Source organism: Saxophila tyrrhenica (assembly GCF_035928015.1).
Source record: "Saxophila tyrrhenica strain CCFEE 5935 chromosome Unknown scaffold_17, whole genome shotgun sequence".
NCBI classification, from domain to species: Eukaryota; Fungi; Ascomycota; class Dothideomycetes; order Mycosphaerellales; family Extremaceae; genus Saxophila; species Saxophila tyrrhenica.
The window spans coordinates 569,807-595,910 of record NW_027041749.1 but is presented as its reverse complement, the minus strand read 5'-3'; the positions used below and the strand labels follow the sequence as shown (position 1 = coordinate 595,910).

The following is a 26,104-nucleotide window of genomic DNA, read 5'->3' as shown; positions in this document are numbered from 1 at the left end:
CCCTAACCCTAACCCTAACCCTAGTACGACTTATACACGATAATGCGATAGTCTAGGGAATAATGAAACGGCTCTATATGTGACGGCGACGGCGATATCTCTCGCCATATCGTCTCGATTTGATGCTACTTCTTTTAATGGTCGATTTCAACATATCTATTCTCGCTCCCCAAATTTTCTTAGAGCTTTCGGAGCTATTCTCGACAAACGACCATACACAAACGACCATGCTCTCGATTCTGCCAAGGCGCTATATGTTTGTATGGGAAAGCAAACGACCTTGCACACGGTCGTTCGTTGGAACATGGATAGTGTTTACTGTCGGTCTCTTCTGGTGAGCGTCTCACACCATGAAGTACCTCACAGGAGCTAACGCTCGCAACAGGTTTGCATGGACCAGTTTCACCGACAAAATCCACTGGATGATACCGACAGCATCTGGCGTGTTCATTGGATTTGGGATCCTCTGCATATTCCTCCCCTGCTTCAATTATCTCGTTGATGCTTTCTTGCCACTATAAGCAGAAACATTACCTTCATTGCCCGTGTTAAGACTGACAATGCATAGAGCGGCGTCCACAGTTGCAGCCAACATCATGCTCCGCTCTGCTGTCGCCGCCGGCTTCCCTCTGTTTGCTAGACAGATGTTTCAGAATCTGGGCGTGCAGTGGGCGGGGACGCTTCTGGCCTGTCTGGCAACGATCATGATCCCGATCCCACTGGTCTTCAGAGCATACGGTCCGCATCTGCGAGGCAAGAGCAGGATGCTGCAGAGGGCATAATGAAATGGTATTACAGCAAAGCACAGATCAACCCATCGCACACTCGCCGCAACACTTACTTTTCATCAGACGGAACAGGCAGGCGTATCCGCGTCCCAACAGAATCCCCGCAGTTTTTGAAGCCTTGCGAGAACATTCTCCACATCACATCCATAATGCCACCGGCCCAAATCGTACACCTCGGCAAGGAGTTTGTCCACTTGCCGTGTACTCTGTCCGGCTTGATGGTACGGGAAGGCTTTGAGAAGCGTGTGATGTTCGATCGGCGGTGAAGAGGCCGTGGTGAGGGAGATGGCGAGATGGTACATTGCATCTGGTGCGAAAGCCGGAGACGACCGCGTGCGTGCAAGGCGGTCATGATCCCAGGGGTGGGGCGCTTTCCAATATCTTGTAACAAGAGGATCGGCCAAGCGCGGTGGGTCTGGCGTAACACGTAGCAGAGATTATAGCTTCAGGTCTTGCACGCCGTTCTTTCTGCGCCGCTACTCGCTTGGTGCAGGCGCAAGCACACTGCTGGGCGTCTTCGACAAATCGCTAGGAGCGACGTGCTTTTGATGGTAGCTCGGGAGTGCTCCACATCTTCAAGGGGCCGGAGACCTGCTTATCGTCGACCAACCCACATCCAAGTCAAGGAAGGCAGGACAGAGACACTGTGCGAGTCCAGAGTTAGCAAGTCAGAAAATGGACATACATACATTGACCATTATATGGCTAGAAGGTCGCGACAGCGGACATTTGTTACAGAGCTTTATCTCGGGCGGTTTCAGCCACTAGATGGCGACGACTTCTACTACGTATTACCAACGCTACGAGTGTCGCATGAGCTTGAGACTTTCACACATGACTGAGGAAACTATACGCTTTTTATTTGGCGTGCTGTTTGCAAAATTTGAGCGACTTTTAAAATCCTAACCCCGGGCCAATACCCTACCCGTGAGTGTTTATCCTTCAATTTCAACGCGTAACTAACTGTAGCGACAGATCGGAAAGATCATTTCCCCTAGAAAAACAAGTCGGGTCTTTCGAGGGACGTTAATATTCTGGCAATGCTTCATTGCAGCGATCAGCCGTTTGTCCTCGTGCAGCCGCTTTTCTGGGTCAGCTGGCTTGGGCAAGCAACCTTTCGCCAGTTAACGTTGGGATTGTCGGCGCCTTGGAAGAAGCTGCCGAAGCGGAAGTTGCAGCCCGCTTGAAGTTGCTGCGGCAGCTTGTTGCAGTCGCTAGCAGACGAAACGCCTCCGTATCTGGCTCCCCATCCGTCTGCAGGAGCACCCCATTGATCGTCGCATCCATTGAAAAGTCCTACTCCACCGCCAGGAATGGCGAGGTCGAACTGGCCTTGCGAGACTACAACGTAACGGTCAAGCCTGTTAGCAGATGTTCCTCACACAAAAGCGGCAAGCAAATGGAATCCACCGCTATTCGTCAGGCTTCGAGACAAGAAACAAATCGATGCACTCACGGTCACCGCCAATGTTCGTGGCTTGCACGATCATCTTCTTCCCAGCGATGGCGGTCGATGTGAAGGTGAGCCTGACATAAACAGTTACTTTCGCGTCGTAATCTTTCCCCAAATGAGATGCGGATAGGGCTTACTCATAGCAAGAGCAGCAAGTGTCAGCTTCCGTGCCGCCGGGAATATGAGCAGCGGCAAAGCCGTACGCCAGACTGTTACTGACGGCCCATGGAGTCTGCGAAGAGCACATGAAGGCGCTGCCGCCACTGTCACATCCCGACCTGGTGTTCTGGTCGGACAGACGCTGATCGCTCTTCCCGCAGATGCCGACGGGCTGGTTGACAGCAGCCTTTCCTGGCCAACCGCAGGAGGGCTTACAACAATCCCAGTAGCGGGTGGTTTTGCCAGCGCCTGAGGTCGATTGGCCAGCGGCTGGAGCAGCAAAAGCGGCTGCAAGGGCGAAAAGCACAATAGTGTTAAGGCTAGGCATCTTGAAATTTGGTTGCAAGACAAGGTTGGATGATTTCAGGATGGGGCAAAGAATTGGTAGACATCCGCATTTTATAGTAGTCTCCAGAGTACGGCGTCATCAGTCCAGACCAAGCCATGAGCCTCTTCAACGCCGAAGAAGTTGAATTGTGTACGGAAAGGTTGCGTGAGCTTTGTGCCGCTGTGGAGAAGATGTCAGTCATCTGTATGAGGAGCATCTCCTGGCGACAAGAACTTAATGCAGTCCAGGGGAAGACCACTATGGGATTGGTGAACAGCGCAAAACTAGTGGTCTTCTAGATCTTCCTTTCATGAACTGTATTCCGCAAGGGAGAAAGCGAGTCCTAGAGGTCTTGGGTGTGTCGCGAAGGTTCGACCATCGTTGGTGGAGAAGTCGGGGAACCGTTGGTACCGTCAGGGTAGTTTTAAACTCTGTCCGTTGGAGGGTGTCGTCAAGATCATTGCGTTTTAGACAGGCAGATCTGGATAAACGGATCTTCGGTCCGTCTCCCCCGGCTATTAACGTAAGAAAGTGCCTACATGAAGTCCTTGTAAGATTGTACTTCAACACTCTCGTGACGCTAGCGCCTGGTTGTGGATTGGGGCCAGGGGTCCAAACCATGAGAGCTGCGAACATTCGTTGGAGGTCATACTTGGCGCCGCGATCTGTATTACCTTGGTTCGTCTTGACGTCCATGGTAAAGCATAGTGTTCGGCACAGGTCAGGGAACTGCGTCCACAGGTAATAAGAAGACATAGGCCTTAGTCAAAGCAAAGACAATCTTCAATCACCCCCACACCCACAGCTCTTTCCATATCCATCGTCCCAGGCGTTGACAAGAGCGCTGGTTCCGCCAGGTAGGCCGCAAGCTCGCGGGAGAGTACGATCGGGCTTAGTTGTGAACCGATCGTCACGGACGGCCACATCTACGCCTTGATCGAGGGAATGCAGCGCGGCCGCCTCCGTAGCGGTCGGTCCAGCGTGCCCAAGCATCATAGCCGTCCCGAGGGCAGGATGTATCCAGAAAGTTGGCGACAGATCCCTGACGACCTCGTCATATGATCTTTCCGAAGATTGTGTGCCCTTGCTCTTCTGCGTCCCTCCTCGTATCAGGTCGGCATGTAGTCCGCTCAAGAGGAGGGGGTGATCATCGTGGACTCGCCATCCATGCGTTCGATATTCTGTGGGGCGAAAGTATCGCAAATGGAATAACTGGACGCACTGGATTGAGGAGCATCTATAACATTCGGTTCCGTAGCGGTCGATGAAGGACCCGAGATGGTCGTAGCAGCAACGTACAGTCGGAGGCTCTCTCTAAGTAGACAAGCGGTTCACCGTGGTACGATGGTGGCGGAAATGAGTTCTAGCTCGAGCCCTCGAGGGGGGGGAGTCCAGCGCAGGCGGTCTGATGTCTTTGCATTGCATGTAGAGCAAGATGGCAGCCTGGAAACGTTTTGGTGGTGATCGCCCAGTGCTACGATCTCCGCGAGCTATGGGTAGATCTCGTCGACAGAAGCAGCGTTCGAAGCGCCAGAACGGGCAGTATACGGTGACATTGTTTGCGTTGCGATCGCATGTGTATGACAAAAGTTCGATGCGCCCAAAGTGCTCGCGGCGCATGGCACAATCAGGAAGGAGGGCACGTGACTGGCTTGGCACCCCTACCTTCCATGACCCTATCAACCTCACCCTTACGATCTTCGGGCCTCGGGTTTGCACGTCCAAGACGTCCAGCGACGTATGGTCTAACCATCAGGTGCTTTTGAATGATGTCGTTTCATAAGCTTCAGAAGCGACTGCCGCAACCGTGAAGCGCTCATCGAACCTACAGCATGGCCTCGATCGAAGGGCCTTCTTCTCCGGGTTGGCATCCATCTACAGAGCGATGGGCGTTCTTCTGATTGCAAGTGACCCTTCGCTGCCTTCGAGAAAGGTAGCCTCAACCTGCCGCCGCCCACGTGCTGTCATCTCGTCTTGCTTGTCTCCAAAAACAGGCCATGCCTTACTTCCAGCTTCAATACCACAGGTGTGTTAGACTTAGAGCCTCTAACCGCTCAGCAAGCCAGTTCGGCTGCTTATTCGTCTCCATGCCGTCAAGGCATGAACGACAACGACTTTTGGAATGACACTGAACGTTCAGAGTCGCTGGCAATACTGGCCCGAGGAGCACAAGACGAGCAAGAGACCAGCAGAAGACGTGAAATAGTTTAAAGACGTTTCGCTACCGGTCGACAAGGTACTTGCACTGCGGTAGAAATATTGCCTCATGCCGTGGGACCAGAGCTTCCAGGCCACGGGCAGCCTATATACAACGAACCGGCACACATCTTCTCCGAGATGCGAGAGTTCCGGCCTGCCGCCCGATGCTACTCTTCAGGACTTCCACAACAATCACCACTTCCCGGGGGCGAGCTGAACCTTCCAGTCTCTATCCTGAAATGGCCAGCCGACGAGCCCAATGCTGAGCTGCGGACCCGCCTCGAGCTCCTCCGCCCTCCGCCTCAGCTCTTCAATGTCCCAATTGGCCCAAAGATACTTGTTCTTCAAGAACCGGGCCTCGGGACTTGCCAGCCACAGGCTGAAACTCGCCGGCAGAGAAACTATGCCAATGTCAGCTGCGAGCCTTCAATGACACGGTCACAACTCACCATGATCCTCGAAACCGATCGCTTCTACGCCCCCAGCTTCCTTATTCATGTCAGTGTTCACGATCCCAGGCTGCACATGGAAAACGCTCAAGCCTGGATTCGCAAATGCAAGTGAATCCCAAAGTCGGAACACCGCCAGTTTTGCGACGCTGTATGCACTTCGGGAAAATCAGCAGTAGGACATGGGGAGCGAGAAGTCAGAGGAACACACCTGAACTTGGGAGCAAAGTTGACATGAGCCGCTGACGAATTGATTTCGACGACGACCGCATCCTCCGTTGCGTGGCGAAGGAATGCCTGGGCCACATTCACGGCTCCGCTGATATTCTGCTGGATGGCATCAACAAACTTGCCAGCGTCCGCCTCGCCGACCGACTCCTGGGGCCCAATCATCGCGGCATTGCTGACTAGGACATTCAGCTTCCCCGCGCCCACGAAGTCTGCGAACGCCTTATCAACATCGTCTTTCTTTGTGATGTCCGTCGATGCCACGAAGACGTCGAGGTTCGGGAACTCTTTCTGGAGCGAAGCCTTGGTGTCCAGCATTGGTTGCTTCCTGCGGCCGAGAAGAGCGATTCTGGGTGCACCAGCCTGAGCAAAGTAGCGAGCTGTCTCTGCTCCAATTCCAGTTCCCCCACCAGTGATCAGGACGTTCTTGCCTTTGGCGGACACTTCAGGTCGAGAGGGCGAGCCTGAAGGCTGTTCTTTGGTGTGCCAGGTGCCAGTCGGCGATGGGAATGGAGCAGCCATTGTTATGTGGATTGAAGGACAAAACTCAAATGATTTTGGAGATGGGAAGTGTGCCTCTGGGGGAGATGCTGCTACTGCTTTATATTGGCGGTAGGATCCGATTTGGTTGTTCTTTTGCGGCAGATTTGAAGGTGGACATCTTGTTCCGAGCCGAAATGCCAGACTTGAACTGGGAGAACCTCACGTTGAATGACATTTTGTACAATTTGCTCCGGTCGAAGGAATGTTGAGATGACATGATATAGGAGAACTGGGACATTTACAATTTGTTCCGCCCATCGGAGGACTTTCGACAAGAGATCTGCAAGCTGACGTACAGCAGCTGACAAACCTTCCTTCAATTCGACTTCAGTGACAACCTGGAACCGTTGCAGTTTCTCCTCGATGGCTACAACTAATTCAAAAATGTTGCGAACCACAGATGTTGTCCTTCGGTGCAGTCATTGCAACAAACCGTTCGACAAGCGTAAGCGACGTTACTGCTCCGCCCGCATGGTCCGCCAGCGCTGACTGATTCCAGCCTCCATTTTGAAGAGGCATGGATACTACTGTCGCTCTCGGAAGACTGGCAAAACCTCTCGATCCCGGTCATGCTCCGCTTGTGCCAAAGCAAAAGCAAAGTGCGATACCAGTAGACCAATTTGCACGAGATGTTTCGCCAGAAGCATCGAGTGTTGCTACCCGCAGGCCTCATCAGGCACCTACGGCAATCCAGCGACGCCGAAGGGTGATGGCATTGTCGACCCTGATCTCACAAGTACTTCGTCGCTCGGAGCTGAATGGGACATTGCAACAGTAGATTTCTCCGAGGCCTTGGAATTCATGACAGATGATGAGCTGGTGAAAACCTCCTTCCCAACTCCGTCATCTCGAGAGACACCAACAACATCACCACACGATACCTTCGACAACTTGCAGCGGATGGCTTTTCTTGATCATCAAATGGAGATACCAAGATCACCTTCCTCAACACCTCGCTCTCTCACCCGGCGATCAAAGAATACACCAGGAACCCAACGGGTGGCCACCCTATTATACCACAACCTGAAGTCGTACCAAAGAATGTTGTCCCAACCAGACAACCTACCGCCTTTCATACACTCGCACATATTCGATCTGCACGCAGACGCCGAGCAAATCGAGCCTCTTTCTAACTGTATGAACCTGATTCACATGGTGAATGGTGGGCTTCATGGCTCACGTCGACTTTTTTGGCACACTGTGCGAACTGAATGCGAGCGATGGCGTGCTGAGGTACGAAGGAGCCAACAACCCAAAGACTGCCTCCGAGCTGATGGTTGCTTAGACCGATAAGCTGTCCAGGTGGCGAGTTCTTGCTGCGATGCAAGCCCTCCTTGTCTACATTCTCGTGAGGATGGACGAGGGGGAGACAGCCGAAAACGATCTCGACTCACTCTTGATTTTGACGGTGACTGTAAATACTTCAGCTCACATCTCGAGAACCATCGTGCTGAAATCAAGCTACAGATACTATGTAAACAGCTGAACTCTCCGAGACTGGCACACAGTCTAGAGGCCTCGCAGACCTCTCATACACAAGCAAGGTGGAAAGACTGGATTTTCGTGGAATCACTTCAGAGGTCAACAATCAACCTTTTCCTCCTTAGCATGCGGCTTCTCCAGACTGACTATCCGCAAGACTGTGCGTAATGTATCAGATGATCAATCTTCTGGTCTCGTTCGAGCCTGCCGCGCTATGCGATCTGCACGGTTCCGACCTCATCCTTGCACCACTGCCAGCACAAAAGATGCTGTGGGAGGCACCCGACCATACCACCTGGGGCAAGAGGAACACAACACTTCAGCCGACCTACGGTTTGACCACCAATGGTAACCTGGTGAAAGCCGATCAATCCTCAGATATCATGCTCTCCGACCCATACGACAACAGGTTGCGGAGTGGTGTCAATTGGGAAGAGTGGTGCTCTGGCATGGATGCGATGGGAGGGCTTATCATGTTGGCAGCGGCACTGGTAGGGTAGCGACTCATTCAATCTCCGACAGGTCGAGAAACGTCTGCCCTGGAGATGAGGAAGACAGCGTTGAGCTAGTCTCTTGAGCGCCAAGAGGTGAAATTGCCATGATCAGGACCATGCCATTGCGGTCAACGATGTTTGCGCACTCACAACATATGCTCAAGGAGCGAGTACCTATCGTCTTAGATAACCCAAGCTTCATGTTATGACAACAGTCTGTCCCTGAAGACTCCCTGCAACAACTTCAAAATTCCTCATGCACGTCTTGTGCCTCTTCATCCCAGGACACCGCCCTGCTTCCTCTCCATCTCCATGAGCTTCTCCCGTTGGTCCTCGACCACCCATCCCTTCAGTTGCGGTCGGACGGTGTGCTGTGGTATCTCGAACTCGAATAGCGGAGGCGGCAGTGCACACGCGCTGGTCTGTTCCATAATACCTGTACCACTCACCTGCTCAACGGTCAGAATGCGCATCAAGACACCTGAAGTTCAAGCCAGACATACCGTAGAGCCGTCAAGCAAGCTTCGCACAAGTGCCTCATCGTGCGCAAGATGCACTGAACCCGGCAGGTACTGCCGCATCCGCCCAAACGCTGCTACGAGCGACCTCAACTTCTCTGTCTCTTGATCTTTACTCAGTAAGAGCAGCAATTGCACATGCCTATACACTGTCAGCAATTCCGCACGACATGAAGATCACGACCATCACCTACAATGCCGGAGTAACCAGGAACCACGTCGCCCTTTCTGCATCCCCGTAGCCAAGAATCTTGTTTCTGTCGTCGAACTGACTGATGAAGTAAGAAATGTGATGCGCGATGTCATCGGCACCCTGTACACCTGTCATGTCCGACGCTCTGAGCCTCTCAAAGCCGTATGCAGCGGCTGCGTTCATCAAGACACGAAACAGCAGCACGACTGGCGTCGCACAGTCGGAGAAGAAGAGAACCTCAGACGGAGTAAAGAGGAAGCTGTCGCGACACGGTGCGATGATGTCCAAATAGCGCTGGGCTGCTTGCGCATGCTGGCCAGCGGCAGCGAAGGTGTTTGCAGTCTTCATGAGGGCTTGCGCAATGTCGAGCAGATCCCACGCCAATGCTGTGATGAAGACATAGGGAGCGCCGGCAGTGGATCGCAAATGCGTGGTGGTCTCGGACAGGTTGATTGCTCCACGAACAACCACTTTCTGGCCAGGCATGCGCACATCTTCAACGGCACGAACCAAGGATGCCTCAAGCGTGGGAGACAATGGCTTCCGAGTTGTTGAGCGGAAGTCGACGTTCGTGCAGAAGACGTTCCTGCTAGTCTGCGCGTAGAAGACATTCAGTTCTTCCACGGGAGACTCTGGATCTTTGACATTGAGGACCATCCTGCCTGCCGCAGACTTGTCCAGAGAGGCCCAACGGATGGTACGGCAGAAGAGTGGCATGTCGCGGAGCAGCAGTAGGAAGGAACGGGTCTGGCAGCTTGTATCTTTTGGTGAGATGTCACGGTGCCGGAGATGGATGCGCATGGAGTGGTGCTGGAATCTCGCAACGGCGGAGTTGTCTTGCGTCACAATTGGCACGTCGCAGGTGTGAATGAGATCCTCCAGGCCTGGCCACTTGTAGGAGACCACCACGAAGCAGTTCGAGCGGCGGAGCTCCTCGCTCGCTTCTCGAGAGATCGTCTTGTTGAGCTGGAGCACGCTGGGCTGGAAGGAGTATGTGTGAGCGGCACTTCTGTTGCGCGAGATCGACCCTTGATTGCGAGTGTGGTACGGCTCATCTTGCACCTTCTCACCGCTGAGGAGGAGGCCGTAGATAAAGTCTCGGATCTCGCGAGGTAGCGGAAAGTCGACGGTTTTCGGGCGGATCGCCAGTCGTTCGGTCGCCGACTCCAGGCTGGTCTCCTCCATGACTGGAGTATGAGTCTGGTATTCCCACGGCTTGGTGTAGTTTTGCGAAGCTGATAAATGAAAGGAAGAGCAGCAGCGAATACTAGCAGACGTGAGAAGCTCAAACGTTCAGATTCAGCAGTGGAAGTGCATTGCTATTCCGGTCGGTGACGACGGTGTGCAGGTGCAAAAGAGTGTGAAGACGATCAAATATGAGGTGTCAGATTTAACGAATGAGTGAGGCAAACGAGGGAACGCACATGTTACACAGCAGCTGAGACCGCGCTTATGCATGTGACCGCACGTGCGCATCAGGAGAGACTGTTGAGAATCTGACATCCAGATAACCGGGAGAAGGTGGAAAAAGTCCTGTGGAAATTGGAACATACTCGTATGCGCATCAACCCATGCCTGCCCCAACCAGACGCCGTCGCTAATCAGCAGGTATATCACAAATCTCCATCAATATCCACCTCGTTTTCATTCTTCACCGCCGGAGCACCGTTCGTCTCGCCCTCCTGCGCTTTCGGCCTATTGCCACCATCCGGACCACTGCTTGCAGCCACAAAACCCATCGGAGCCCTCGCTTGCCTCTCCAAAGCCGCCATTGCATCCGCCTTGCGCCCGCTCATCTCCTCCTCCTCACCACCTTCACCGGCGTCGCCATTCTGCTGTTCCTGCTCCTGCTGCTGCTGTCTCGCAACGGCCTGGCTAGCAATGAAGTTGACGTCCGTATTGAACTGAGCCTGCACCGACCGCTTGATGCGCAGCATCTCCTTGAACGTCTCTTCATTACCGTGCTGCACTTCAAATTGCTCCCATTTCCGCCAGAATCCAGGCTCCACTCGTGGGTCGCAGAATTGGCTCGCGTGTCCCCAGATTGCACGCGCCCGATCAATCTCACCAAGCCGCCGCTCCATCTCAGCAAACTTGACGCACATGGCTGCAGCCTCTTTGTCCGGTAAAGCAGCGATGGCTCGCTCGTAGATGGATCTGGTCGACGTGAGGCCAAAGTTGGATGCAGACTTGGTGATGTAGAATTCGAACATCTCGGTGCGATCTTCGTCGGCGACAGCTCGTGTTGCTCGGTCGTAAATGCGCATGGCATGCCGTGCCAATCCTCGTTCCTCTTCCAGAGCACCATACATGAGGTAGAGCGTCTTGGCGAACTTCGGCGGGCATTCATCCACCGCTTGCTCAAATAGGTCTCGCAGTCGTTCAATGCTGATGTTCCGGTCCACGGCTTTCGTAAGGTAGAGATTCCAGAGTTCGAAGGCCACGGGGTAGGAGAACAGATCAAGCCCGCGCTCGTAGACCTTGAAGCTCTCTTCATAATAACCTTGCTCTTCGAGCAGATTGGCATAGTTGACGATGGTCTGCGGTGTCGCAATCCGAAGCTCGAAGATGCGCTCATACACCTTCTTCGTCTCGTCCAGGCTGGACACTGATTCCACGAGATCAACGTAGAACGACCACAGCTTCCAGCTCTTGTGCACGCGCTGCTGTGGGCTGAGCGTCTCGTCAAAGTAGTCGACATTGCTTCGCTTCGGAGCCTTCGTTGCCGTGGCCATGATGTTGACGGCCTGATCGAAATTCTCGTTTCGCAGCTCCATCTCCGCCCACTCCGTCCACATCTCTGCCAGCTCCGACACTGACTTGTACGGAACTTTTATTGCCTTCTCCATGATGATCCGTGCATTTCGAAGGTCGCCACCGGCTTCGTAGAACTTTGCGTAATTTGTCCACAGCTCGTGAAAGCGCCCGACGGCCTTCTTTGGACCCACAGCGGCAATCGCATCAGTGTATGTCTGCACCACCATGGCGCTATTGTCGCCCCATAATGCAACTCTCTTCTGCCACTCAGGCACGTTGTGCGGGTTCTGCCGCAGCAGCACATCGTTGACCAAGAACGGGCGGCGATCCATGAGTTGCTCGAATCGCAGCATCCGAATGTCCAAGTCGGTGTCAGCATCTGCATCCACCTTGCCTTTCTGTTGGCGGGCGGCAGACTCCTCCAGCTTGATGCTTATCAGCGCTTCTTCGGCTTCCGCATATGTGTCGAAAACCACACTGAAGTCTCGCACAGTCATGACCGTGGTGATGCCCTCTTCGAAAATGTCACGCGCCCGTTCATAAGCACCGAGATTGATGTAGTACCTCGCCAGACCAACCCACAAGATGCCTCGCTGGTCGGGGAATCGCTGCAGGCCGGATCGGATGATCGTCTCGACAGACATGGTACTGCCATTCTCGAGCGGTATCGGGCTGGGTACTTGCCGCGCATGATCTATCAACAGCTCCAACATCTCGGTCCAGTGCTGGAATGGTCCCTTGGCCTCCTTCGACTTGAATCTTGGGTTGTTCAGGATCTCCATGTATCGTTGCACTGCCTCAGAATAGTGCTGCTCTTGTAGTAACACCTCAATGAACTCTTCGACATGCTCCGGGTGGATCTGAGCATACCTTCGCCATATCATGACCGCCGTGTCGCCGCCGGCTGAATTGGCGAAGGGGCGGTAGAGCTTCCATATCCGGTGGTGTTGAGTCAGCGGCAATGCTCTCAGCGCGCGGTCAAATGTCCGCCGGGTGAAGGTGACGAGCGGCTGCTGGCAGAGGAAAGTGAGGTACATCTCCCAGATGCGCGGCATCTTGTTCAGCAGCACCAGCGCCCGCTCGAACAGCGCATTGACCTTTTGAAACTCGGTCACATGTCGTGCAGGACTCTTTCCATTCAGATGTGTGGTGCGCAAGTGCAGGTACATCTTCCATAGCTTGTAGCTTCGCGGCAGAGCGGCGACTGCGCGCTCCAGGACGAAGCTCTGCTCGAGCAACGTGCCATATTGCCGCTTGAACTGCGCATAATCGAGCCAGGGCTTGATGCTGCCGGGACTGCGCAGAATGTCGTTCTCGTAGATTTCGTCGCTGGTGCCGATCAGATAGAGTGAGGAGGCCTGCGGGCGGGCGGGGGTGGTCGTGGTCATGGTGAGCGGAGAGGGTCTGCGCATGCCGAGGACCAGGGAGAAGGGCGGCGTGAAGTTGCGCAGGAGCTCGGGCATCAGCCCATCGGTGGGAAGAGGGAGGGAGATGTAGGGGGTAGACAGCGGAGGTGGTGTCGCTGGTGCTGGGCGCCCAAGGTAGAGAAAGTTGAAGATTCAAGTCAAGCTCGATTTCTGCCGCAGTATCGCCGCTCGGCTAAAGGCTGAAACCATCCCATCTCTCACATGAGGTATCAGCTCAGATTGAAAGACTACAACTATAACACGCTGACGCAACACTTCCACGGCCTGTTCAATATGGAATAAACAACCCATATCGGATTGTACTAATTACTAATCCAAGTCATCGCTGGCTCTCGTGGTAGGCATCGACGACAGCTCGACGTTGCGCGAGGGACAGCCCTTGCACACGCCACTTTCCTTCCTCCCGTCTCGCCTCCATCACCCTCTTTGCGGTGGAGCGGTGGCTCAATGTATACAGGCTCTTCGTCAAACCGCTCGCAGGTAGTGCGAATAGCGAAAGACTTGCACCGACACTATTGCTTACGAGGCTGCCCGTCCCCGTCGCAAGTCCTTGTGCAACCCCCAAGACACCAGCGCTCTGGCCACCCCTCACGGGGTGCATCACCACGTCCCGGAATCCGGTGGCCATCCCGCCTACGAACGTCTTGCCTGCCACCACGGCGCCGCTGCGCAGGTCTTTGACTTGACCATACTCCTTCACTTCCTGGCCCCAGAGCCTTGGTAGGCAGCGGAACCCCTCGGCTGTCGCCAGTGGAAGATCCACGAGCGTGCCCCGAGTGTAGGAAGTGAAGAACTTGCCGAGTGACTTCCCCGATGCAGCGGCCATGGATCCAGCGACGGCATAGCCCGATCGACGAGCGCTCCCGTCTTCCGTCGCATCCTGCGAGCTCGTGACGTGAGTAATGCTGTTACGCCGGGCTACAGCGTGAAGAGTACTAGCAGCTGAGTCGTCGTCGTCGTCGTCTTCATGCACACTGTCGGCTGGTCGCTCCTCGCTGACGCTCACTATTCGCTGGCCCGCGACTGAGGCTTCCGAGCTGGAAGCTCTACCCGCAGTGCCCTCTGGTGTGCATCTCCTCGCTCGCCGAAACTCTTCGGCCGGCTTGAAGATCAAGCCCGTGGCTCCATCGGCCATACCTACCCCGGTTGCAATCACTGAAGACGCAGTGCCGGTCACCGGGTCCCATCGTCGATTACTGATGTATATTGGATTTGCATGGTAGCTATACCGCCCCATCAGCCGAGCGATTCTTCTTGGTTTCCGTCAGCGGTGTGAGATGGTTGGCTTACACATTGAGGTTTCTCGGATCCAGCCCCACGTCTGCAACGAGGCTTTCGGCAGCGGACCTTGAGATCGGAACCTTCTTCCTCCCAATCTTCAACGTCCAAGAGGCCGGCTGATCTGGTAGCATTCGGCACCGCATGCGCTCGAGCGGCAAGTTGGCGTGGAATGATGTGACGGCTGCTTGCACGCCGTTCTCGTGCTTGATCTGCTCCGAGAGCGCAGCGGCAGCACTGTGGGCGGTAGGTCCCTGACAGTATCGGATAGCCTCTGTGAGACTTGCGACGCTCACTTCCCTTTGCGGGATAGGCGCTGGCCCTGCACCACTCATTGCTACCATCTCCCCCCAGAATGGCTGGTCGCCAAAAAAGGGAACGATGATAGTTGGCCTGGCTTCTCGCAGCCCAATTGCCGTTGTGCCGGCGCCGCCGTGATGCACCACCGCCGATACCCGCTTGAATAGCCACTCGTGAGGGCACTCCTCAACACAAAAGAAGTCATGCCGACCCGCTGGAACTTGAAGACGGCTCCATCCCGGGGAGACAATGGCTCGCTCGCCACATATGCTAATTGCCTCCACAAGCGCTGCGGACAACTTTGTGGTGTCTTCGAGTACGATCGATCCGAAGCCAACATACACTGGCGGTGGTCCGGCGTCGAGGAAAGCTTGCAGCTCCTTGCTTGGTGTGTATGCGGGCGTCTCGCGGAAGAGGAAGCCTGAGATGTCTATGTAACGAGGCCAGTCCTTTGGTTTTGGCACCAGCGCCGGCGACCAGCAATACGTGTGTGGGACCTTTAGGGTCTCTACAAGCAGTGGACCTTCTGTTGCCGGGACAGCCTCGAGGCCCAGCTTCTCGCGCCAGGCGTTGACGATGTCGCCAATCCCAGACCATGTCAGCGATCCGACCACGAGGTAGGACACATGATTCGTCACCCCTCGGTTGTTATGGCCGCCTTTGATGTTTGCGAGTGGGTGTGCAAAGGCTGTCGTGGCAGTCCACGGCATAGTGAACACCATGTGCATCGGTATGCCTAGAGCTTCGGCGCAATGGATATGAGCGAAGCTGGGCGGATTCGCGATGATGGCGTCGGCGACGAAGGGGACGCCCGTTGCTTCATCGGGCTGTATGCAGCTGTCCCAGCAGCCTCGAAGCATGTCGGCGATCATCGCCCTCTTCCGAGCAATGTCGCCGCCTCGCAACGAAGCCACGCTTGGTATGAGCCCAGGGTTCTTCACCATGTATGCCATGAGATCCTCTGGACTCCCCCCGATGGAGTAGAACTCTAAGCCGGCGTCCAATACATTGGATCGAAATCTGGCATGCGTGGCCACCCGTATTCGGTGACCATGTCGTTGCAACCCTACCCCGAGTGCAATGAACGGCTGAACATCGCCGCGACTGCCGACGACTTGGATTGTTACGTTGATACGGATGGGAAAGAGATCGTCGGATCCTACTGCTTGCTTTTCGATGGATTTGTCGTCTACCCCATCAGTCGGCGGCAACCTGGCGACCCGGCAAAGAGTTCTACTAAGCCGCGAGTTGAGGTCGACATCGATCCGGCCATCTTCTGTGAGGTTTTCGTTAGTCGCGTATATAGCTGCTGCTCGACCGCTTGCCGCCTTACCTCGCACACCTGTATTTACGAGAGAGCCATCGCCTATTGCTTCCTCGTAGGTCGGCGGCAGCTCTGATTGACGGCGCTTGTCGTCTGTCATAACAGTCGTGGCTCCCGATCGAGTGAATAGAGTTGCAGCAACGCCGCCATGCAAGAGACACGATAACCACGATGTGCAGGGTCTAAAGTACATGTATTGAGGAGATGTCTTCCTTGTCCGTTCCAGTCCGAGAAGTGACAGTCGCACAAGACCTGGAACCCGAGCTTGCTCGGGAGTCTATCTAATCTGACCAGACTTGTGGAACGCCTCGAACGCACAATATTGGCAGCATCTTCCGGCAGTATGTGCGTGACAGGTATTGCGTAACTCGGTTCTCGGGAACCTGAAGGCTTCTCGCAAAAAATGCGAAGGCGACGCAACAGCAAAGCCTACGCCCAAGCCGAGAAGACATATAATGCTGACCTCCATGTGTGTGCCTGATGCCTATGCACGACCACCAACCTACGCCGAAGCTTCTACCAAAACACACGCCGCTAACCAACGAGCCTGCCACCTGCCACCGAGGACCCACCGCCCTGGAGACACACCATGAAGCTCGCACTCCTTCTGACTGCGGGCTGCACTGCCGCCACGTGCCATCTTCAGGCCCGCAAGCAGGGCTCGCAAACGGAGTGGCATCCGGCAGGACCAGGAGATCTTAGAGGCCCTTGTCCGATGATGAACACTCTCGCGAACCATGGCTTCCTACCACATGATGGAAAAAATCTCACCAAGCCCGTGGTCATGAAGGGCCTGCAGGACGGCCTGAACTTCAACGAGGCCCTCATCGAGACCATGTTTGAGCAAGCTCTCATCGCCAATCCGGAACCGAACGCAACGTGGTTCGATCTGTACGTATCGTCGAGGAGACTGCGGAATTTGATAGCTGATCTGCCATTTGCAGCGGTCTATTGAACCGCCACAACGTTCTTGAGCACGATGCAAGCCTGAGGTACGTCCGCCAGCACCCGCTCTGTACAAGTATCCCAATACCATCGTGCTTACATGCTGTCTTAGTCGTACCGATGCCTTCTTCGGCAACAACCACATCTTCAACCAGAGCGTCTTCGACGAGACGACGAAGTACTGGCATGACCCGATCCTAAACGCTTCTATGCTGGGCAACAGCAAGGTATTATCCATCCTCGCAGCTCAAACAGCATCCCACTGACTAGATCTTAGATCGCCCGTCAATTACAATCAAAGTCAACGAATCCGGAATACACTTTCACCAACACAACAGAAGCATTCAGCATCGGTGAAGTGCTAGCACCCATCATCGCCTTCGGTGACATCGAGACCGCGACTGTGAACAGATCACTAGTGATCTACTTCTTTGGTAAGTGAGAGAACAGGAGCGAGGATGAGAGGTGTTGTAGCACTAACAATCGTTAAAGAGAACGAAAGGCTCCCGACGGAGATGGGCTGGTGTAAGCGTACGGAGCCTGTAGCATTGAAAGACATCCTTAAACTCCACAAGATCATAGGCAAGGCGAGCAGGCTCATCACCGGGACAGAGGGCAGCAGCGAGGGTGATCTACATTCTCCTCCACCGAAAGGGGAGGTTTGAGAGGGTCATGGCAAGGGGAGGCAGGGCCTCTTCAGAAAGCTGTCCTGGAGAAAGAGTTGCTCGGTTCGGAGCAGATTGTGTACCTAGCTGAGGCTCATGAAGAAATCCAGCTGCCATGTCGAAGGTCTTTGTTGCATTCCGGGCAAAAACCCTTGAGAGCATCTTGAGCGTGAATTAGTATAGAATAGAGTAAGATAAGCATACTCGTTCCGGCTTAGAAGGCCACTAGGCTCCTAGGCTCCTTAGACCTTGTTGCATTACCGCCTACGGCTTCTTGTGGGATACTACCGGAAGTGCATGTATTAAGTCGTTGGTAACGAAAGCTAGTGGAGGGCGGTTGATCGCGCCATCTGTCACCTTTTCGCTCATCGTACTGTGCACTTTCAAAGAGCGTCCGTGGTCAGGCGGCCACGCTGCTTGCCCGACTCACCTCAACACATTTCGCGATGCCTCTTGCGTAAGGTACATGTACGCAGGTGTAGGAAGCTCGGGTTGTGCTCGGATCTGCAGCGCCAAGCTCGGATGAGCTCGCATACGACTCAACACGACGAGACGGATAGCGGGAGAGATGTGATAGCATCGCGGCCTGACCTCGACCTGTCTAGCCACGGCTACTGCTTGTTCCTCCAGGCACGTGAGTTTCGGATGCAATGCGAAGTGCCAAGGCCTGAGGACGACGTCTTGCGCCTCAACGTCGTAGGGATAACGGTCCTCATGGCGGACTCGTCAATTACAGACTGGGAGATATATAAGGATGTATCCTCGCGATGCTCTACATACAGACTCCACAGTAACGATGTTCCAAGCGAACAGCAGATTCTAAACACGAAACAAGAACGACATGAACCTCCGCAATGTACTCGACGAGTCCCGTCAGACGAAAGTCCACATCGCCCAGATGGTCCTCACGGTCTTTGTGATATGTTTGGCAATCGGGCGAATGTGCATCTCCAATCCCCGACCGTCGCGAATCAACGTGGTTCCCATTACATTCGTGAGTACCCTGGCAGAGAAAGGGCAATGGTGTCTCCAGCTATTCTCGTAGCACCTAGCTGACAATGCTTTCTCTTCAGGGTTTCAAAACGCTCACCATCCTCACCTATCAGCTCTTAACCACACACCGACCGCGGTTCGCCCGCTACAAGAGTCTTAAGGTAGGTTTCTTAGCCTTCGTGATGGAAGTCGTCGGCATCTGACAAGTCACAGGCTTTTGAAATCCTGAACTGCTTCGAGGTGATCTTCTGGTTTGCGGTCGTCGTCCTCTCCGCCATGTCGCTGCAAGGTAGCTTCGGCTCGGCTGCCGCAGTCACCGTCTTCGTAGTCCTTCTCTCCATCGTGCTACTGTGGGTTCTCTGGCAGCAACGGATACATCAAGGCTCTGCTAACGGCATGGCCGCAGCTTCCTCGCAGTTTGGTCGGCGATAGTCTCGGTCAGGGAGCGGCGGCAGGAGAAGCGTGGGGCGCGACAGCAGGCTCACGGTATGCAAGACCCGTCGAAGGCGCATGGTGGATGGGCTTAAAGGAGCCTTCTTCAATATTCTCTAAGAGACGATCGAGTCGATCCAAGTACTTCTGCTGGTCTTCGGTGGTCTGTCCTTCCATTTGCTGAAGGCGTTGTCGTGTTATGCACTCAGCATCAACATGGGATGGACGACGGCCAAAGACATTTCGGAGTCCGGCTTCCGCGTGGGCCTGGACAGGATTGTCAGGGACTTCAGGTGGATGCATGTGGTCGTGATGCCGCTGATCGGAAGCATGATATATCTTGCTGTGGCGGCTCCATACGGCTGAGGGATCTCTGATTTCACTGCGATTGTGCCTTTGGCGAACCAGTTGGGCTGTCACGCTTTGCTGCCTTTTGCGCTGGGACTGTTTTAGCTGGGCTTCATCCATAATCTACACAGCACGTCCGCAAAGTCACAATTCCAGCTCAATTTCCTCGACTTGCCGCTTCATCGACCGTTCGTCTATGGAAGGCTGCTCATGAAGCAGTAGTAACATCAACATACCAAGGCCGCTCGCACTTCAACGTGGTACGGATCTGTCTTGTAGCAGGAGTTCTAAGGAGCTCGATATCGATGAGCGCGTCGATGAGGTGGGAAAGGAGTGTGGAAGAGTAGAGTAGAGTACTGCAAGACGGGAACATAAAGCCCTAGGTGGCGCTTCTAGCGTTGGATGCGGGGGGGATCGTTGCCTCGCCGCCCCCAAGATCATGATGAAGCTGATTTTCCACAGTTGCAGCATCGACTCGGGTCCGTTTATTTGTTCCTGCCTCCCGTCACCTGTGCTCGTACGAAGCAGACATGCTGAAGCTGATCAGAAAGGCGTTCAACACCATCATCCAACGCCCCTTCCTTCCAGCTCGCGGCTTTGCAAGCGCACACACAGCCTGTCTTTCACGCTGCGAACTTGACGTCTGCAGCTGAAAAATAGTGTCAATGGCCGGAGCCGCTAGCAGGGGGATGTCCACGGTGGCCCCCAACCAGTCCGTTTCGATGGGCTGAACGAGAACGAGGATATGTCATCAACAGTGTGCTTGAGCGTGACAGGACCTGGAATGTCTCTTTCTCCCATCTTCTCGTCTTCTCATAGCATCAGAGATGCCGGTCAAGATGGCCTCGATGCTATCACCAGCCCTTCTCCTGGGCCTTGCCTTGGTGGTGTCTTGCTCGGGTCAGAACTTCAACAGCAGCCTGTCACTGTTCCACCATCGGGCCTTCCACAATTGTAAAACATCGCGTCCATCGGAAGCAGCGTGTACTGACAGTTCTCACAAGCCATCCTCGTCGGGAATCACATATACGTCGATGGAGGGGAGATCACCAAGTGGAATGGGAAAGGAAATGGTTACCAAGACGTGAATGATGATTTGGGGGTGTTCCTCACTCTTCCCGGTACGCGCTGCCACTCTTCGACTGCTGCCGTCTATACGCATTCTTTCTGACCGTGGCAGACAACTACACATACAGCCTCGACATGAGCACACCATGGACCATCGACACAGTCACTCTCAAGCAGATCTCAAAGGGTTCTGCGCCCGTCCTCAACGACGAAGGCCTGTGGCTGGACTCATCAGGGGAGACTTTCTTTGCCTACGGTGGTGGGACCTCCTACGCCTAGGCACCGATAGCCTTTACGATGTCAACCTCGTGACCATCAGTGTGCCAGGCATGGTAATGTTTGACACATTCTCGCAGAATTGGTACAATCTTTCGACGGACGCCATCAGCTACTTCGGAACTGCAGTCAATGGCGCGACTCATTTCGTGCCTTCGTTCGGTCCGAAAGGCCTGCTTTTCATGCTCGGCGGAGTCTCTCCTTCTGGGTGCGTAGAAAAGAGCGAGATCATATCATGTGAGACACTGGCTGACACCCCCGACTCTCTGCAAACAGGCGTATCGTCTCCTGGCCAGATACATTTGATCATCCTGGATTCCCTTTCGACAGTCTTTGGATGTTTGACCCCTGGTCACAACAATGGCTATCTCAATCGACTTCGGGTCAAGCACCAGCAAGCGTGCAATATCCATGTGCTGTTGGATTAGAAGGTGACGACGATACATACGAAGTGCGTTCATCACCAGCTGGAAGAAATGTTTCGTCTGCTGACACAAGATCTTCAAGATTTTCGTATACGGCGGAATCTCAGACGACGTTGCCGGCAGCTTAAGCTTGGGCTCTGGCGCCGTCTACGTGCTTTCCTTGCCCTCATTTCACTGGACACGACAGGATGATACCCCACAAAACACTCGCAGGCTTCATACGTGCAATCTTGCGGGCAACCGGCAGATGATTGTCGTGGGCGGCGAGATCATCACCGCCAACTCCAATGTTACCAAAGATCCGTGGCCCGTTGGCGTTGGTGTATTCGATTTGTCGGACATGAAATGGCGCGATTCGTACGATCCATCCGCTTCGGAGTACGTCACGCCGCAAGCGGTCAGGACTCACCTGAAGAGCAGCGGGCGCTACCCTTCCAGTTGGTCGGACGACACAGTGAAATCTTGGTTCATAGGGGAGCGTGAGTGCATGAATGTTGCTGACTTCATGCTCGACAAGTGACTGACGGTGTTTGGATCAGCGAATTCTTCCTCCGCCTCGACATCGTCTTCAAATAGCTCCGACGACTCGACGAACGTTGGCGCGATCGCCGGAGGGGTGGTTGGGGGGGTTGTCGGCCTTGCAGCCATCGTGGCGTTGATCTGGTTAGTGTTGCGGAAGCGCAAGAGCACCAGTGCAAGCCAGAGCGCGAGCCCGGAGTACATGGACTTGAGTGAAAGAGGCTCACACTCCACGGGGGAGGCCAAGGTCGAGCTGGACTCCGAGCAAGGTGCTTATGAGATGGAGCAGCCGCACAAGCCGGTGGACATGGATAACGGAGTAGTATCGGAGTTGGAGGGCAGCTGGAAAGGTCATGGGTATCAAGATACGATGGGTCCGGGTGATCGGACTTCTGGCGCCCGTTGAATAGTTGCGTGTGATGGGTAGAACCATGCGCCTCATCGTGTTGCACGCCTAATATCCATCTTCGCAGTATATGGAAGACTCAGGCTGTCAAATACATACTCGCAGTCTGTTCTGAGGCATGTAATAGGTACCTCAACATGCGACAGTGGAAGTGGTCCGATCCTGGAGAGAGGTCGTTTTCTTGACATACGCTAGCGCGATCGCCCATTAGCCAATGAGAGCGTACATGGCAAAGCAGCATCCTCGAACTTTTCAAAACGTCAACCTCTGTTTTGTCTCGCTCTTGACCACCACGGGCATGCCGCGACAATGTCCAAGCGAGGGCGTACTGACGACGACTCGCGACCACCGAAGAGACCCAAGCCGGACCATGTCCTACAGGCCGTCGTCGAGGAGATACACTTCGCTCGACAGCTCCAGGAGCTCTTGACTTTCCGCCAGGACGGCATCCAGCAGCTACGCGGCGGCATCGCTTCGTTCAAAGCCTTTCTGGAGAGCGTATGCTATCACAGAGATGAAGACCGTCGCAGCCGACAGCTTGCCATCCTCCATGAATTCCTGGATAGCGAGAAACCGGCCGATGCCAACGACACTGAACGCCCGTTCTTAGCACAGCTATGGCAGGCCTGGTCGTTTGCAAGCCAGAACAACAACGACCACCTCTGCTCCCAGATCAGTGCTCTGTTCGCCCTCCTCGTCAAGACCTTGTCAAGCATCCTGGACTTCCGCGATCATGGGGTCCTCTTATGTCGGACAATCTTGCAGCACCAGCATCTGCGGATGATTAGACGGAGTCTGGATGCACCCAAGCACAAGGATTTCTTGATCTCTCCATGTCTGAGGCTACTGACAGAAGTCACGAGCTTCGACGGAGGACTGCTGGCCAAGGAGGTTTATAAGCGGCGTGAGCAGACCTTCGAGCCGATGGCGTTGAGGAGGAATCTGGGCGCTTTCAAGACTGAGTATTTACCCTACACTTTTTCACGCCGCATTGCAATGGCATTGTTAGAGGAACTAAGCTGACAGTTCTAACAGCCAGTCCGAGGAAGAAGCGAGAAGACGACCGGCTATCCGAACCTTGACGATTCGCTACATACTAACTCATCTGAAATACCTCCATCAAGGAGGCAAAGCCGATTTGTTGAAGAATAGGCCACTGTGCACTTCTTTGTTTCACTTTTTACAAGATGACCCAGCTGATGTTATTGCTGAGCTACTCTCCGCTACTGAACAGCACGTACTCAAGGATGCAGACCTCCCGCGTTCGGCAAAGGCGGCACTGCTGGTCGAGCACAATCTCGAACGTGTGACGGACATAGCCACCCGCTCATCAGCCGATCATGCCGCGTTCCAAACCGCTTTTGCGTGGCTGAAGGCTGTCTGCTCGGAGCCTTCTTGCGGCGTTCTGCGAATCAGCGGCTGGTACCCTCCTGGCACTGACAGATTCTCCGAAGACACTCTCCGTGCAGACGCCATTGACCTCGGCTTGGATAGCGTTGATTTCTACGACCGTGACCAGAAACCCAACGTCCGCAATACTGTGCTTCTCACGTGGATACAGACATTGCGGCCTCACTCGAACTTGCGGGAGCGCGAGCTCTTACTCACCTGCTTTCGATCTGCCCCAGAGCTGGTGGCTGCCTACTTTGCCGAGAAAAATATGCAGCTGGAGCCAAAGCTCTCCAACACCTGGATCGGTTATGCGTCACTGTTGTTCGAAGTGGTCCAGCTCGATCTGCCTGCATTCCTGGGCTACGAAGACGGCTGGGCGCAACTTCCACCCCAAACCTACATCATGCTCGATAGCATACTGCCACGCTCGTTGACACAGAAAGTACTGACCCGCTGTCTCAACCAAAGCAACGATCTTATTCGCTTCTTTGCCGTTCGTATACTGGTTATGGCGCTCCAAAAGCTCTCGGAGGTCCAGCTGCAACTTGCAAAGGGCAGCGACTCCGCGGTGAGCAAGACAGAGCTTTGGAAAGAAGCATCAGAGCGGCTGCACGAGGCGTTTGTTGAGCGTTTTCCGGCCATGAAAGATGTTGTTGGCGCATTTCGCAAGATCCCGAACGACGACGAACATCTATTGCAACAAGAGGCAGTCACACATCTGCTTCGATTATGCTACGAAGTGCTGCCTCTGCAGGCGGCGGCTGAGCCCTTCGATATCTCCGCGCCGCTTACCGCCGCTTTGGTCAAAACAGACCCGATTGCTACGGCGGAGGAGGCCTTGCAGTCTATACGTCTCGAGCACCTCCTGCAAATTGCCCGTCGCAGCCCGGGTATGCGCTGGCTTACCAAGCAAGGCGCGCTGGAGCACTCTCCGCTCATGACGCTGCTGAAGATTCACGCCGAGAATGTCAACGACAGGCAAGTTCGAGACCTCATTTGCGGGGTGCTGGCGGAGCATAGCATTTTGAGCACCGCGTCAGGCCTAGATGCTCTGGTTGCCGTGCTTCACCACCTCGCGCCGGTCTCAGAAGCAGTGGCCTCCTTCTTGGACGACTGCTTCAGCCGAGCCAACAAGCAGCCGGTCAAGTATCTGGACGATATGGAGGCGATGGTGGCAAAACATGCGGATGACCATGAAGGACCAAGGACTCTCCCGAGCATCCTGCCCGCAGTGCTAGGTGAGCAGGCTGCTTACGTCGGTAACAGGCCGAGAAAGGAGCAGAGTGAGATTGCTACCTTCATTATCGGCTACTTCGATCTGCTACGATGGACGGCAGAAGCAAAAGATGGTCTTGAGCTCATCCGCGAGAGTTTTGAGAGCCTCGACCGTTTTCAGGTTCTCGAGGAGCTGCATGATCCAAAGTCCACCCTTCTCAACGTGGAGATATCGAGAGCTCCCATTGCTACAGAGGAGAACGTGAAAGCAACCGGACCGGTGCATGTCTTGCCGTTCTCAGCACCATCTGCGGAGTCAGAGAACCACCCAGAACTATTGAAGTGGTCACAAAAAGATCTTGGGCTTGCGATCGAGGATGGTGATATTGCTGCTCTCATGCTCTGTCTAAGCTCACAGTATCCTGAAATCCGATCGCAGGCACTCGTGCAGCTACACAGAGTCCTAGAGAAGGTCCTGGAGTCGACACTGGAGGACAAGATGCAGATCTACTTTTTGCTCGGCGAGCTGATTGAGACGTACGAACACCCGATTGAGACCAGCAGCGACGCGACGCCCTATCTCGTCACCTGCTTCGCCACGCACGCGTTGGAGATTGAGATACAGCCGGTCCATTACCTGTACCCGAAGATCAACAGATTCCTCAACAAGGGCCCGGCGTGGCGCCCCTCCAAGCTGCCCACTCACCTCCTGAAGAGAACGGTATTGAGCGAGCCGGAGGAAGACGATTCATACTGGAAGGAGGTACAGTGGGTCTTGGACTGGCTAGTCGATGGTACGCGCACCGTCGACGACCTCGAGATCTTGCGGAAGGGAAAAGTGTTCGAGCAAATCATGAGCCTGTGTTCTTCGCCGGGGTCTGGGGCTCGGGTCAAGGAGAGGGTGCTTGAGTTGCTGTGGCGAGTGACGTTCATTGAAGGAGGGAGCACGACGTTGATCAAGCGGACGGGGTCGCTGAGCTGGTTGAACATGGTGCCTGGCGAGGAGCGGATCGCTGGTTTGATGCAGGGGTTGCGCAAGAGGATTGTCGAGACTTGCGATCAAGAGGAGATTGAGGAGTGGGGAGGCGTGTCCATTGATATCATGTAGCATGTCGAGGCATTGCAGGATAGTGTGTGTATCTTTGCATGATCGACCAGTTTGAATGATGATCACGTGCGTGCCCGAAGCCAGCAACGTCGAAGCTTGGCTCTCGAAGTGGAAGGACGGGAACACAGGAAAGCTTCCTCCAACTACACACCTCGAACATCTTTCTTCTCTGCAACACGGTTGTCTCCTGAACCATAATTCTCGTCGTTCGCACAGTCGCACATGATACATGATACATGCGCTCTCCAGGATCCATACATCTGAACAGGCACTTGCGACACAGCGTCAGCCTCTGGACATTCATCCAACCAAGCTATTGCTCGCCCGCACATCTCTACCACGACACTTGCAGCTCCCATGAGCGCTCCCACTTGGCCACCATCACTCGCCAC

At 54.4% G+C, this 26,104-nt stretch overlaps 9 protein-coding genes across 9 annotated transcripts; 4 read left to right on the top strand and 5 right to left on the bottom strand.

Moving 5' to 3' along the window:
• Positions 1 to 1,845: 1,845 nt before the first annotated feature.
• LTR77_009399 (uncharacterized protein) lies at positions 1,846 to 2,728 on the bottom strand (the record flags this gene model as incomplete). The annotated part of the gene is made up of 3 exons (XM_064806627.1): positions 1,846 to 2,129; positions 2,245 to 2,315; positions 2,379 to 2,728. 3 exons carry the CDS (start codon positions 2,726 to 2,728, stop codon positions 1,846 to 1,848), a joined length of 705 nt encoding a protein of 234 aa, XP_064655444.1.
• A 2,391-nt stretch (positions 2,729 to 5,119) lies between these two features.
• On the bottom strand, positions 5,120 to 6,126 carry LTR77_009398 (uncharacterized protein; the record flags this gene model as incomplete). The annotated part of the gene is made up of 3 exons (XM_064806626.1): positions 5,120 to 5,328; positions 5,377 to 5,534; positions 5,588 to 6,126. The coding sequence occupies 3 exons, from the start codon at positions 6,124 to 6,126 to the stop codon at positions 5,120 to 5,122; spliced, it is 906 nt and encodes a 301-aa protein (XP_064655443.1).
• Positions 6,127 to 7,796: 1,670 nt separating this feature from the next.
• LTR77_009397 (uncharacterized protein) lies at positions 7,797 to 8,129 on the top strand (the record flags this gene model as incomplete). Its single annotated transcript, XM_064806625.1, has 1 exon — positions 7,797 to 8,129. The coding sequence occupies one exon, from the start codon at positions 7,797 to 7,799 to the stop codon at positions 8,127 to 8,129; it is 333 nt and encodes a 110-aa protein (XP_064655442.1).
• Positions 8,130 to 8,398: 269 nt separating this feature from the next.
• Positions 8,399 to 10,019, bottom strand: LTR77_009396 (uncharacterized protein; the record flags this gene model as incomplete). The annotated part of the gene is made up of 3 exons (XM_064806624.1): positions 8,399 to 8,572; positions 8,627 to 8,783; positions 8,836 to 10,019. 3 exons carry the CDS (start codon positions 10,017 to 10,019, stop codon positions 8,399 to 8,401), a joined length of 1,515 nt encoding a protein of 504 aa, XP_064655441.1.
• Positions 10,020 to 10,447: 428 nt separating this feature from the next.
• Positions 10,448 to 12,979, bottom strand: SYF1 (pre-mRNA-splicing factor syf1; the record flags this gene model as incomplete). Its single annotated transcript, XM_064806623.1, has 1 exon — positions 10,448 to 12,979. One exon carries the CDS (start codon positions 12,977 to 12,979, stop codon positions 10,448 to 10,450), a length of 2,532 nt encoding a protein of 843 aa, XP_064655440.1.
• Positions 12,980 to 13,337: 358 nt separating this feature from the next.
• LTR77_009394 (uncharacterized protein) lies at positions 13,338 to 16,020 on the bottom strand (the record flags this gene model as incomplete). The annotated part of the gene is made up of 2 exons (XM_064806622.1): positions 13,338 to 14,241; positions 14,309 to 16,020. 2 exons carry the CDS (start codon positions 16,018 to 16,020, stop codon positions 13,338 to 13,340), a joined length of 2,616 nt encoding a protein of 871 aa, XP_064655439.1.
• Positions 16,021 to 16,509: 489 nt separating this feature from the next.
• On the top strand, positions 16,510 to 17,530 carry LTR77_009393 (uncharacterized protein; the record flags this gene model as incomplete). The annotated part of the gene is made up of 5 exons (XM_064806621.1): positions 16,510 to 16,811; positions 16,865 to 16,912; positions 16,978 to 17,092; positions 17,143 to 17,299; positions 17,358 to 17,530. The coding sequence occupies 5 exons, from the start codon at positions 16,510 to 16,512 to the stop codon at positions 17,528 to 17,530; spliced, it is 795 nt and encodes a 264-aa protein (XP_064655438.1).
• A 2,987-nt stretch (positions 17,531 to 20,517) lies between these two features.
• Positions 20,518 to 21,997, top strand: LTR77_009392 (uncharacterized protein; the record flags this gene model as incomplete). Its single annotated transcript, XM_064806620.1, has 4 exons — positions 20,518 to 20,855; positions 20,924 to 21,098; positions 21,146 to 21,551; positions 21,612 to 21,997. 4 exons carry the CDS (start codon positions 20,518 to 20,520, stop codon positions 21,995 to 21,997), a joined length of 1,305 nt encoding a protein of 434 aa, XP_064655437.1.
• A 309-nt stretch (positions 21,998 to 22,306) lies between these two features.
• On the top strand, positions 22,307 to 25,712 carry LTR77_009391 (uncharacterized protein; the record flags this gene model as incomplete). The annotated part of the gene is made up of 2 exons (XM_064806619.1): positions 22,307 to 22,959; positions 23,033 to 25,712. The coding sequence occupies 2 exons, from the start codon at positions 22,307 to 22,309 to the stop codon at positions 25,710 to 25,712; spliced, it is 3,333 nt and encodes a 1,110-aa protein (XP_064655436.1).
• Positions 25,713 to 26,104: the final 392 nt, after the last annotated feature.